The sequence below is a fragment of the Bos javanicus genome, chromosome X (assembly GCF_032452875.1).
Source record: "Bos javanicus breed banteng chromosome X, ARS-OSU_banteng_1.0, whole genome shotgun sequence".
Taxonomy (NCBI): Eukaryota; Metazoa; Chordata; class Mammalia; order Artiodactyla; family Bovidae; genus Bos; species Bos javanicus.
Window position 1 is genome coordinate 93,247,069 of NC_083897.1, and position 13,632 is coordinate 93,260,700.

The following is a 13,632-nucleotide window of genomic DNA, read 5'->3' on the forward strand; positions in this document are numbered from 1 at the left end:
AGTTACCTCTTTTTATGCCTCTCACAAGAGTTTTGCAGTTTTCTTTTTCACATGAATCCCAAACACTGGTTAAGGTTATTCCTAGGTATTCTTTTTTACTATTATGAAGGGAATCTATTTCCTGTTGTTTTCTAACTGGTCATTGCTTGTACTTGAGAAAATGTTTATTCCTGCTACCCCTGCCTATAGCGTCTCTTTGTGTACCCAACGCCCTCTATACTTTCCCAACACCTGCTCCTTTCCCTAAAGGAGAGACTTCACAATGTTGTCAGCACATAGTAAGCGCCAATAAAAATGTTTATGTTGGGTAATTGTTTCTCCAGCCAAGACATATGTCTCCTAAGTATAGAGACATACACTCCAATTTATCTGGCTTTGTTTGTGCTGTGGCCCAGCAGAATTTTCTTTTTTGTGTGTGTCTGTGCTGTGTGGCATATGGGACCTTAGTTCCCCAACCAGGAATCAAACCCACGCCCCATGAAATGGAAGCATGAAGTTTTAACCACTGAGTCTACAGGGAAATCCCACAGCCTAATTATTAATAGCACTCTTTTTACTTGAAAACTTGCCCAACATTGAATGATCTCTCTAAGATATCTGTAAGGTCTATCTGTAAGAGGACTATTTTTTCTCTAGCTGTGGTGAGTCAGGGCTACTCTCTAGTTGTGGTGCCTGGGCTCCTTGTTGCAGTGTTTTCTCTTGTTCTGGAGCATGGGCTCTAGGGTGTGTGGGCTCGGAGGTTGAGGCTCCTGGGCTCTAGAACACAGACTCAATAGTTGAGGCACATAGGCTGAGTTGCTCCTTGGCATGTGGGATCCTCCCAGACAGGGATGGAACCTGGGTCTCCTGCATTGGCAGACAGATTCTTCACCACTGAACCACCAGGGAAGTCCAAGAAGACTATTTTAATAAGGTGATAACCAGTAGTAATTATAACACACACATCAGTGAAGGGAATTATTAAGGGGCAAGAGACATGTTTAATCATATCATGAAAGCAGCTGTTAGCCTTCACATAGACTTAGGCCTGTTATTGAGTCCCCTGATACCTGTTTCAACTGCATTGTGAAATTTAATAAATTATCCATCTCAAAAAAACTTATTATGAAATATCTCAGGTGTAGAAAAGTTATAAATATTATAACATTATAAGGAATACCTTATATTGATCTCTTAGGAACCAGAGATCAAATTGCCAACATCCGTTAGATCATCAAAAAAGCAAGAGAATTCCAGAAAAACATCTACTTCTGCTTTATTGATTATGCCAAAGCCTTTGACTGTGTAGATCACAACAAACTGTGGAAAATTCTTCAAGAGATGGGAATACCAGACCACATTATCTGCCTCCTAAGAAATCTATATGCAGGTCAAGAAGCAACAGTTAGAACTGGACATGGAATACAGACTGGTTCCAAATTGGGAAAGAAGTATGTCAAGGCTGAATATTGTCACCCTGCTTATTTAACTTATATGCAGAGTACATCATGGGAAATGCTGGGCTGGATGAAGCACAAGCTGGAATCAAGATTGCTGGGAGAAATATCAATAACCTCAGATACGCAGATGACACCACCCTTATGGCATAAAGCGAGGAAGAACTAAAGAGCCTCTTGATAAAAGTGAAAGAGGATAGTGAAAAAGCTGGCTTAAAATTTAATATTAAAAAAAAACTAAGGTCATGGCATCCTGTCCCATCCCTTCATGGAAAATAGATGGGGAAACAGTGACAGACTTTATTTTCTTGGGCTCCAAAATCACTGCAGATGGTGACTGCAGCCATGAAATTAAAAGACGCCTGCTCCCTGCAAGAAAAGCTATGACCAACCTAGACCACATATTAAAAAACAGATGTTACTTTGCTGACAAAGGTCTATCTAGTCAAAGCCGTGGTTTTTCCAGTAGTCACGTATGGATGTGAGAGTTGGACTATAAAGGACGTTGAGCACTGAAGAATTGATGCTTTTGAACTGTGGTGGTGAAGACACTTGTGAGTCCCTTGGATAGCAAGGAGATCAAACCCGTCAATCCTAAAGGAAATCAGTCCTGAATATTCATTGGAAGAACTGATGCTGAAGCTGAAACTCCAATACTTTGGCCACCTGATGTGAAGAGCTGACTCATTTGAAAAGACCCTGATGCTGGAAAAGATTGAGGGCAGGAGTAGAAGGACAACAGAGGATGAGATGGTTGGATGGCATCACCGACTCAATGGACATGAGTTTGAGTAAGCTCTAGGAGTTGGTGGACAGAGAAGTTGGTGGCCATCAGAGTTGCTGATGGATAGAGAAGCCTGGCGTGTTGCAGTCCATGGGTTCACAGAGTTGGACATGACTGAGCGACTGAACTGACTGAAGGAATACCTATGTACCTAGTACCACCAAGCTAATAAAAACATTTAGTTTAAGCCCTCTGGATAAACACCTCTTCCCAGCTGCCTTTTGTCCCCCACAGCTTATCCTGAACATTATGCAGTATTGTCATACTTATGCATGGGCTTCCATACATGTGGATATGGCTTTTCATGTTCTTGGTACACATGCATGTAGTATTGTTTTTAAAGTTTTAAACAGGCAGGTATATTTTTTTATCTTTGAGATTGTGTACATTGATATATGTGGATACATTTTTACTATTGTATAGCAATTTAGCATATTATTTATTTATACTTGTTGGACAAGGGCTTCCCTTGTGGCTCAGTCTAATCAACCTGCAATGCAGGAGATCGCCTACAATACCAGAGACCCATATTGGATCCCTGGGTCGGGAAGATCCCTGGACAGAGGAGCCTCAGACACAAATACTTACATGAACTGTTTTGTTCATTATAACCAGGCCTCTTGCTGGACTCACTTAAGTTCTAGTAACTTTGATTCTCTTGGTTTAGCAAAATACTTTCTCTTCAACAGCTTTGTTTTCTGCCTTATGGAATGGTTAGAACTTGCAGAACCGTGTTGGTGATAACCGACCACTTTATGCTTGCAGTATGATGTTGGCTGTTAGTCTGAGGCTACCTTATCAAGGTAGTATCTTTACCTTTAAAAGTTACCATCTACTGTCAAGTTTTTTTCTCTTTTGACACTGAGATGATGAATATCACACCGTAAGCATATCCAAAAGACAAATCATACTCAGTCACATTAGGTTATTGTGGTTATATCATTGAGTTAGATTCATTTATTTCCTTCAGGATTATTCCATCTGTACTCCCAACTTCCACACCCAACTCCCAACCCAAATTTAAATGGTCAGTTTTATTTTACTTTGATTTTTTTTAGAACTGATTCCTAAGTATATTGATCATTTCTACTGTATTTCTGCTCATCCACTCATTTAAAAGCCCTGCTGGACTCCCAGCCTCATCTCTTCACTCAAGCCTTGCCCTATCAATGGAACTCCTACTGTGTTGACCCTGATTACCCTCTCCTCAATTTTCACTCTCACACAGCCTTATGATTCAACCCAAGTGCCACCGACAACAGAAAGCCTTTCCTGATCTCCCAGGCTAGACCAGACACTTCTGCTCTGCTCTGTGTACCCAGAGATCCCCCTTCCAACATCTTGACACAGAATGATCTGTTTCCTCCTCTTGACTAGAAGCTCAATAGGAGGGTGGAGGGTTGATTCATCTGTCCTCTCAGTAGTCAGGAGGGCCAGGAACAGGCAAGTGTGAATGCCGGAAGGAAAAAGAAAGACTAGCAGCTATTCGCATCAAGACCAAGGGATCAGGTTAAGAACACACACACTACTGCTTTCCTAGATCCACACTCTGGGACATGGTCAAGGGAAAAATTTTTAAGAAGTAGAGCCTTAGAGAATGAGAAAAACCACACAAAGCCAGTACCACTGAGTTTACTAAACTTTTATTACTTTTATCTTTGAAGGCTGGAACCATCAAAGTTCTTAGATCAACTTTAAGTGCTGGATGGAGTAAAAAAAAACCCACAAGAGACTATTTGTCGATCTGTGAACAGATCTGACAAGAAAATGCAAAACAAAATCAAAAAGGATGCAAAGACTGTTCTGGGGAGCCAGTCAAATTATTTATTAAAATTTGTTAGAAGTAAACTAAAACATTAATAAATGAAATCAAAATTTTAAACTGAGCTCCAGACTTGAAACTGTTACAAAGGCTCAGGATATAGAACCTTCGGTTGGGTTGAGAGAATTCTCTTAAAACCTGCTGGTTTGTTCCCCTAGAGCAAGGCGGTGCTTTGTCCTTAGCTACAATCTCTAACACCATCACCACTCCCAAGTGTAGATGCCATTCTGAAAAAGATCCCCTCAGTTCCTGATGACCCTGAAGGAGGAGGATGCACCAGTGTGGTAACAAAAATGGCTTTCTGGAGAGTCCATTTGGATTTGTTCTCCAGCCATCTAGAATGTGTTCAAGAGGTGCTTATTTCTTTTTAAACTTGAAAAAAACTCCATTGTGAAAAGTGAGTTATGAAGAGTGCTCTTTATTTGAAACCTCCACAACACAGACGCCAATCTTGTCTCGCATTGAATCATTAGCTGTGCACATCAACACATTCCAAGCACAAATTAAGAATTGCAAACAGAACAAAAAAATATATATATATATAATTTTTTCCCCTATCCAAAGGTTTCAAGTCTCAATGCAGCAAATCCTTCTGAACACAGAATCTGAGGAGCACACTGTTCAAACAGTTGGGACAAACAGGTCCCTGTAAAGGCTACTTGCCTTTTTAACACATGGGGTGGGGGATCATGGACGGCATGGAATGGGGAGAGGAGGTGAGGAAAAGGGAGCCGGAAGAGAGGATGAGCAGCAAAGGGGGAACGGGTATGCGCTGGGGCAGCTGGGACACACACATGGTGAGTTGGTGGATCTCATTTATTGGTTTTTGACATTTCTTTCTGGTTCTTTTTTGTTTTCGGTTCCCCCTTTACCAGGTCCAACAATGGTAAAAAAAAAACCCTACAGTAGTGGGTGTGGCCCTTTTTAGGCCAGCCCAAAGCCTTCAGAGCACTCCTGGATGGCCAATAGTAGCATGTGGCGGAGCTTCTCAAAGCTCTCATAGGCAGGCAGGTCCAGCTGATTAAAACTAGGGAAAGAAGACACATCAATTCGTGATAAAAGATGATAACCAAATCCCTGTGTTCCCATGGTGCCCACCTGATTTCTGCCTGTACACTCCCAATCTTGTCCTAGCCTTGTCTGTCCTTCTCAGTCCCACTACTGGCTACCAGGCACCTAAAATATAACCTGACCCTATCACTCCTCCTTAAATACCATGGCCCAACCATGGTATAAATACCACCTCCCAAATACCATACCCCTTGAGCCTGAAAGCTCCAAGGAGGCATTCAGGGTCACTGGTCACCTTTGCTGAGTTCTGCTCCCTGCAACTTCTTGCTCTGACCATGCTGAGCCCTGGAATACACCTTGTTTTCACAGCACAATTTTCACCTGCAATGTCTCCCCAGCCCCACTGTGAATCTGGGTCAGCTTCTCATCTCAAACACCATCATCTCCACAAAAACCACCAAACTGTGAGCTACCCATAGATTCAGGGTAGCTGGGGCTAGATTTGGGTTCTTGACTACTCCTGACCATGGTAAGGGCACAGAAGTGGCAAATATGCAAGTTCAATTCAAATGCTGAAAAGAACAAACTCTTCCTCTTACCATGTGTGAGCTGAAGGCAGGCGGTCTGTGGACCTGTCATCTCGATGGATTTGAAACTTCTGAATGCCATTCATGCCTTCAAGGGCAGCAAAACCTTGCAGGGGCACCTTGGAAGTACCTGTGACAAACTGGAGGAACTTGGCACGGTCAGCTTGATCGAAAGAACGCAGTGCTCTCCAGAACCACTGGATCTATAGGAATGAACACAAGAAGACAGCATTAGGTAGAGAGCTCCTGGAAGAAAGGGGGATGGGATATGGAATGTTAGGCAAGTCCCTTCTGTGGGACAGATTTTATTTCTTCCATTCACATGATGACATCACCCGAAAACGGAAACTCCAGAAGAGTGAAGAGTTAGATTCAGGTAAGCTGAATCCCCCCCTCAAAACCCCCCTCCCCTAAGAGTACTGGTTTATTTGGTTGTCATACAAACTAACACTGCTTAAGGATACAGGGAGGGATGCCAGCATCAGCTCACCTGAATAGAGTTGGACTGGTACTTGTGATATTCAGTGTTAGATTTCAAATCGTCAATGTCGATTGTGGGCAGTCCTGATATGAGCAGCTCTAACTCCTGCTCAGTGAAGATGGAAATGAGGCGCTTTGGAATGATCTCATAGAAACCTTCTAAGAAAGCCGCCAGCTGTTTGCGGATGGCTCCTGAGGAAAGAACCAACAAGCCACGTGGTATCTGAACTTGCACAGCTGTCAGAGGTCAGAGATCCCTAATCCAGCAGGATGCTGACTGATCTGCCTACATCACGCATCACTGTTTCTAGGCCCCTGTATGAGGGTGGACGAAGGGAAATATTTTTTGGTCAGGTTTTTGCAAGGCATTTTTTATGCAAGGCATTTGTGGCTGGCATAGGGGAAAAGAAACAATGTCTGTGTAATGAGTGAGGCCTGACTTTGTCCCATATTGAACAGGTAGGGGGTCTAAGGGACATTTCCCCTACCTGTCATTCTCATCTGGCACACCAGGTGTACATATTCCTTCTTATTTTCCTCTGTTACCAAGATGTTGGCCCCATTGGGTTTGAGGTCACGAACTTCACAGACTCCAAACTCTTGGACCTAGAATACCCAAAATACCAATAATATGAATCAGGCTTGGTCTAGGATGGGACTTATATATACCTGGAAACACACCCTAAACACTGCTGTATCCTGGGCAAAGAAATGAAGCAAGGTCATTAAAAAAGTGACTTTTCTCATGAGCTCATGAATCCCTAAATGGAAAAGGTCAAGGGTTTAGTCCTAAAACATACTGTCAATAGTAAAAGGGAAAAGGGCATGGATAATATAACGTAATAAAAAAAATCTTTATGTAAAGCAATTTTGGGGAAGCGTAACATTGAGATTTTTTTTGTTTTTCATCTATCTCTATTTGTACAGTTTTTCTACAATGAAGTACCTTTGGGAATGATGAATAGTGTACTAGAGTGCTTTGTTTTTTTTTTTCAAAATATAGGGGAAACTAGTATTGTTTTACAAATTCTGGTTTTTCTGTCTCATGCAAATACTCACTGCTCTCTGACAGATCATGAGATTTTAAGACATCAAGATGCTTCCTTAGAAATATTAAGAGGTTATCCAATGTCAGTTCAAGAACAATCCCATAATGGGATTTCCTAAACTAGCTGGGGTATGAGACAGTCAGGATCTCCTGACCTACCTCAGTGCTGAAGGTGAGATCATAGCCTAGTGTGGAGACATCATTTTCCAGCAGATAAACCAGGCCCTGGTAAAAGTGGTAGTCTTCACTCTCCATATCTGTATATCTAGATAAACACAAATAGGGTCATGGATTGGGGTGGCACAGAAGCAGCTTAGGGATGGGGCACAAGGACCAGATTTCCAGGACTGAGGACAGTCCCAGGGTTATGCCACATCCTTACCTGACAGACTTGCCCAAAATGTGTTTGTAGAAGGACCTAGTAAAGTAGCACTCCAGGAGGCGGTTGTCATACACAGCTTTGGCCACGATGCGTCCAACAAACTTGAAGTAGCTGAGGTGGTTGGGGTTGCAGTGAGAAGATGGATTGATGGTGTATGTGACCCGATCACCAGGTGAGGTACGGAACAAGGCATACATAGGGTTAAACATCTCTCGAGAGATGATCATATACCACTCCCGCAGGAGCCCTCCAGCATCCTGCCCTTCTTCTCCTTCAAATACTATATACCTGTTTAAGAGAGCAGAAACAGGGATGTGCAGAAAGCCCAGGACAAATCCAATCTTCTGCACAGCATGACCTGAGTGAGTGACTGAGTGAAGCAGTAGCTGGGGAGTGCAGAGTCAGAGGACAGTGGTAAATGCAGAGTGCCAGGAGAGCCCAGAAGAGAGATGGGGATCTGGGACAGAAAAGGGCATCACTGATGGAAGAGATGTTCTGAAGTATCAGTAAAGGCTCACTGATATCCCAGAAAACACTAATAGGAAAGATATAAAGACCTAATAAGGCCTTTAAACAAGGGAGGAATCATCAAGTGGTATCAAAGAGAGCTGAGCTGAGTTTGATGTCTATTACGATTTGGTGGTAGAAGAGTAGGATTCAGTCTGTCTTGGAAGCTTCTCTGAATTCCTATGTGACGACATGGCTAGTAAGTCCATGCCACAAGGGGAGGGAGGAATCAAGTTCCTGAGTTCAAGAGCATCATCAAATGACTTCAGTAGGTCTGTCATCTCACTGGCTCCCATGACACATGATACTGCAAACTGCCAATCTCCTCTAGGTGGTGTCATAATCACCAGGGAGTGATTACCAATTTGGTGGGGTCTTGCAAGTGTGGTCTCCCTCAACCCAGGGTACCATTTGCTCAGCAGGCTTCCCGTTCCTAGTGTAACAATGGAGAAAAGCTCTTTGTGAAGCCATCAGGTGTACCTTTGTAAATTCCACAGACTCTCCTATCTGTATAGGAATTGTTGGGTAGCTCAGCCCAAGGGCCAGCTAGCCAACAGAAGACCAGTCTCATTGAGACTGGGCAGAGAATATGGAGGACAGCTCAGTGAGAGCTAGGATTCCTCTTAGGAATTCCTACCAGGGAGGGCAAGCACTTCTCTAAGTTCCCCTGAACATCTGGGCCCCAAGTAAGCCTTCACTACCAAGTAGGAAGGGTCAGAACCACCCCATCCTGTTTTACTCTCTGCTCTGGGTTCTTACAATCGATTCTTCATTTCTTCAGGGGATTTCCGGTGCAGCTCACGATAGGAGTCTTCAAAGACATGATCACGACGAACGTGCACAGCCATGTCTTCTTTCCGGAGTCCCTCGTCCAAACGCTCCAGCTCTTGGCGGAAATATCTTGGGAGGTAGGAAAGAAGGAAAATAAGATTGGGGTGGCAGAGCAAATTTCTGTTTGCCTGATTAGAATGAAGACCCACAGTGATGTTCCCCTCATCCTCCAGACACTTTTACCTCTGCTCTCCACCTTTTTTTTTTTCCTGGGGAAATGCCCAGTATCCTCTGGAGAAGAGAATGGCAACCCAATCCAGTATTCTTGCCTGCAGAATCCCAAGGACAAAGGAGCCTGGTGGGCTACAGTCCATGGGATTGCAAAGAGTTAGACATGACTGAGTGACTAACACTACTACTATTGGGAAAGGTAGGTCATTCACTACCAACTCTAAATTTTCCCCATGTCCATCATATAGGGGCCCACAGACATTATGGCATGGAATTTCTGCAACGAGCAGGTAATCATGTGTAGGTGCACAGAAAGGAAGAGAAGAGTAAAAAATGACAGGAGAGTTGTGGAGGCCTTCTCGACCCTTCCAAGCCTTGCTGTAAATATACTATGGCTACCTGCATCTCCTGTATTACCCCAAAGGATAGACAGGTATTTTAGAATTCATGTGGTTAAACAAAGGCTTGCATTTCTCTGATGGAAGAACAGAGACTAGGTTGAAGAGCACCAAGGGATATTTAGGTACAGTGGCACTTGGTGGCAAAGATGAGTCTCTTCCCCCTGCTTAGCACCATTCCAATCCAAGGGCTGCCACCGAGGAAAACTTCTTTCTCTGGAAACATCACCCCCAGAGGATGTTTGGCTCCTTTTTGGGAGGGGAGATACTATTTAGAAAGCACCCCCCCCAAACATCCAGGGCACATACTTGCGCTTGACATCGAAGTCGAGGACACGAATGTAGTCTACCAGGACAGCAAAAGGCCCATCAGCGAGGTGGGTGGTGGACTGCCGTAGGATCTGGTTTAACACAGTGCGATGAGTCTCTGAGGGGAGAAAGGACAGCAGGAATCAGCACATCATGGGTCACGGAAGAAGGGACGTAAGTCAATCAGTCAGCAACTCTTCCTTGTTTCAGGGAAAAAAAGTGTGGCACAAAAAGACTTCCAGACCCAGTCCCTAACTCATTAGCCTCACTTTCCAGTACACACACACACTCACCCTGCAAATCAGCTGACAACAAAATACATGAAATGACCCTGTAGAAAAATGAAGCCTTCTATATTTAGGGGCCTAAGAGTTCCCTGTACCTGCAAAACGAAGAAACTTCTGTGTGTCAGGGGGCAGGCTTGAGGAGATGTGCATAGATGAGGGCTCCCGGGAGAAGAACGGGTCAAGGGAGGAAGGAGTGGCTGGGGTTAAAGGGGCAGGGGAGAGTGGAGGTGGCTCGTCCTTGATGTGTGCCAGCTGGCTCTCACGGGTGTCCCGGACAGGAGGCTTGCTCTCCCGCTCTGTTGCATGGACCAGAAAGAAGGCCTCGACAGCAGGTTGTAGCACTGGGGGTAGGAATGATACAGGACAGTGACATTTTACTTTATAAACTTTAACATATAAACCTCTTCCCCCTCAGAATCAAATTTCAGAACTACTAGATGAAAACTTGCAGGAGATACATAATGGTGCCACAGAGGAAGTCAGAGCTTCCAAAGAAAAATGGGATAGACAACCAGTTATAAAGATTCCCCTAGTCTAAAGAGTAAAAGATAAGAGCTACCAAAAGAGAAAGCAAATCTTTTTTTTTTTTTTCTGATAATGAAGTTGGGAGAAAAAATCCTCTCCTTTGAACTCTCATGGAGACCTGAGGGAGAGGAGTAATCTGGAAGGAAGAAAATTAAGCTGGCAGAAAGGGCCCCAGAATAGATCAGCAGGCCTGGGCCATCAGGCCACAACTTACCTAGCACCGCATGCTGGTCATGGGATTCCTCCAGTTCCTTTAGACACTCTCCCAGCATGTCCCACAGCTCATCCAAGTTCAGCTGCTCACTGAGCAGGGGTAACTCAGGTGGCCTCTCCTCCTTCTCCTTCTCTCCCTGTGGCGTTCCATCTGAGCCTAGACAGCACACAGAGGAGAGATTCAGGAAGCTTTTTCTTCATTCAGACCAAATGCATAGGCCATTAGAAAGACCAAATAGATTGGTCCACTGGCCACTGAGTAACATCTGAAAGCAAGCTCTAGTCCTACACTGAATGGCATTTAAACGGAATAAAATTAATACAAGAAAAAGTCTGTCTAGTTGCACTAGACACTTTTCAAGTGCTCAATAGCTATATGGAGCTAATGGCTACTGCAGGAAAATTCTACCAGATAGTGTTGGTCTCCTCATTGCCTTATCAGCTCCCAGAAGACCTATGGATTATTAAATGATCTTGTTGTTGTTGTTCAGGCATGTCCGATTCTTTGCAACCCCATGGAATGCAGCACACCAGGCATCCCTGTCCTTCACTATCTCCTGGCGTTTGCTCAATTCATGTCCATTGAGTGGATGATGAGTTGATCATCTCATCCTCTGTTGCTCCCTTCTCCTCCTACCCTCAGTCCTTCCCCAGCATCAGGGTCTTTTCCAATTAAACGATCTAATATTTTTAAAAAAACCGATGTCCTATGATGACACTATCCCACAGGAATCTGTTAAAAGGGTGCCCAAAAGCATTCTATATGAAATTAACCTTGAGAAATGCTGCTAATAGTAGCATCCACTGTGTTCTAGGACTGCTTTAAGTGTTATATATACACGTTAACTCAATCCTAACTAGGAACATTAAACGAAGAAACTGAAAGAGGTCCCAGAGATAGTAATGGGGAGACAAACACATGCTCTCTCCACACAGTATTGTCACAGTGTCTTTTAAAAAAATATTTATTCTTGGCCATTGTGAATCTTCATTGCTGTGCGGGCTTTTCTCTAGTTGTGGTGGCTGCTCTTGTTGCAGAGCACGGGCTCTAGAGTGTGAGGGCTTCAGTAATTGCAGCACCTGGGCTCTAGAGCACAGGCTCAATAATTGTGGTGCGTGGGCTTAGTTGCTCCATGGCATATGGGATCTTCCTGGATCAGGGATTGAATCCATGTCTCCTGCATTGGCAGGCAGATTCTTTACCACTAAGCCACCAGGGAGGTACCTGTTGGTTTATTTGGCTGGTCCATGTCTTCATTGTGGCATGTGGTATCTTTTAGTTGTGGCATGAGAACTCTTAGTTGTGGCACATGGATCTTTAGTTGTGGTATATGGGATCTAGTTCCCTGATCAGGGATTGAACCTGGGTCCCCTGCATTGGGAACATGGTCTTAGCCATTGAACTACCAGGGAAGTCTCGATATCACATATTTCTACCATTATCAGAGGATATGCTCTGAGATATTTTAGCACTTTGAAATTTATTAAGCTAAAGCTCTGGGTATGGTTAATTTTGGTAAATGTTCTATATGCATTTCAAAAAGTTTATTGTTATTGGCTGTGGTGTCCTGTATATGTCAAAATTATTAATAGTTGTTCAGATCTTTTATATCCTTAGTAGGTTATTGCCCAGAGCATGTGGGATCTTCCTGCATCAGGGATTGAAGCTGTGTCCCCTGAATTGGCAGGTGGATTCTTTACCATGGAAGTATCAGGGAAGCCCCATAGTTTCATTATTACCGAAATTGCAGTGTGTGCTAGGATTCTCCAATGAGGACCAGGTGGTGATGGTTAGTGATTTTAGTTGATTGGTACGAGTCTATCAATATACAGAAACCAGGATTCACTTAAACAAACGAAAACACTGAGTTTATGTATGTTGAAAGCAGGGGATCAGGCACCCATTCCATTAAGATTGGCTCTCCCTTTTGTTGGGCTGAAAATAGAAAGAAGTACTGACCAATGGACTGAGTATCTTGAGCACTGGGAGATGGCTGGTCCACATCCATGGGTGACTCCTCCCTTCGGACAGATGCCTCTGACTGGCTTGACTCCGACTGGATAAAAGGGAGACAAAGTCACATAAAGGGTGCAACTCTGTTTTCCTCAGGGATAGGCTAGAGGCTGTCCTACAATCTCTCACATATCATTAAGCTTGGAAAGAAGCCTCCCATATCTTCCCATATGGAAAGAAGTTTCCTTAGCTCTCCAGTACAAAAGAATGGCCTTCCCACCTCCTCTGCTTATCTTCCACCCCGAGCTAGCATGCTTTTCCAAAGAGCTCCCTGGATGCCTGCCATTTGCCTCCATTCTATTCCAGGCCTGAGTCCAGTGAGGCACCAGGCTCCTGGACTTCAAGACTTCTAGGAACAGTTTGTGTGTGTGTGTGTGTGTGTGTGTGTGTGTAAAGCTTAGATGGGCAAAAGGTAGGTTTGTTCTTCGTTTATACGTTTGTGTGTGTGTGCGTGTGTGTGTATAAAACTCAGATGGGCAAAAGGTAGGTTTGCTCTGTTCCTTTTTGCTCACGAAAGAGGAAATAACAGGGGAATGAATGAATGCAATCTTTGATGGGTGGGATTGGCTTTTTAAACCAACAGGCCTCAAGATATCCTTATTTCTTGGATCTTGGGAAGGTAACTTGCATGTTGTATAAGGACAGGCAAACAATGAATGCCATAGTATACATGCTAGGCTTTTCCTACAGTCACTCTATGCTGAGATCCTAACAATGAACTGGCTACCTCGGAACTGAAGGCTTCCTCCTAAAAGAGCCTGGGTGCCAAGGGAGTATGAAGAATAGAGGCAGAGACTAGGGTGGAGGGACCAGCCATTGCCAGAAAA

At 43.9% G+C, this 13,632-nt stretch overlaps 1 protein-coding gene and 1 long non-coding RNA gene across 19 annotated transcripts in view; one reads left to right on the forward strand and one right to left on the reverse strand.

The window, feature by feature from the left end:
* The window catches only part of LOC133243379 (uncharacterized), a 77,969-nt gene extending 73,170 nt beyond the window's left edge, over window positions 1–4,799 (forward strand). Inside the window, exon 4 of the long non-coding RNA XR_009735063.1 lies at window positions 3,885–4,799. This is a non-coding gene — a long non-coding RNA (uncharacterized LOC133243379). The remainder of the gene's footprint in view (window positions 1–3,884) is intronic.
* The window catches only part of HUWE1 (HECT, UBA and WWE domain containing E3 ubiquitin protein ligase 1), a 157,029-nt gene continuing 147,837 nt past the window's right edge, over window positions 4,441–13,632 (reverse strand). For 17 of the 18 annotated variants that reach the window (XM_061410226.1, XM_061410215.1, XM_061410228.1 and 14 more), the window contains 11 exons: window positions 12,752–12,848; window positions 10,793–10,948; window positions 10,149–10,394; window positions 9,767–9,884; window positions 8,817–8,957; window positions 7,551–7,838; window positions 7,328–7,433; window positions 6,609–6,726; window positions 6,131–6,312; window positions 5,653–5,843; window positions 4,441–5,069 (listed from right to left, as the gene is read on the reverse strand). In XM_061410226.1, the coding sequence (XP_061266210.1) occupies window positions 4,967–5,069; window positions 5,653–5,843; window positions 6,131–6,312; window positions 6,609–6,726; window positions 7,328–7,433; window positions 7,551–7,838; window positions 8,817–8,957; window positions 9,767–9,884; window positions 10,149–10,394; window positions 10,793–10,948; window positions 12,752–12,848 (1,746 nt within the window). In that variant the 3' untranslated portion in view covers window positions 4,441–4,966. Of the gene's footprint in view, window positions 5,070–5,652; window positions 5,844–6,130; window positions 6,313–6,608; window positions 6,727–7,327; window positions 7,434–7,550; window positions 8,491–8,816; window positions 8,958–9,766; window positions 9,885–10,148; window positions 10,395–10,792; window positions 10,949–12,751; window positions 12,849–13,632 lie in introns of those variants that run through there. The other variant, XM_061410232.1, reaches the window with a different exon arrangement.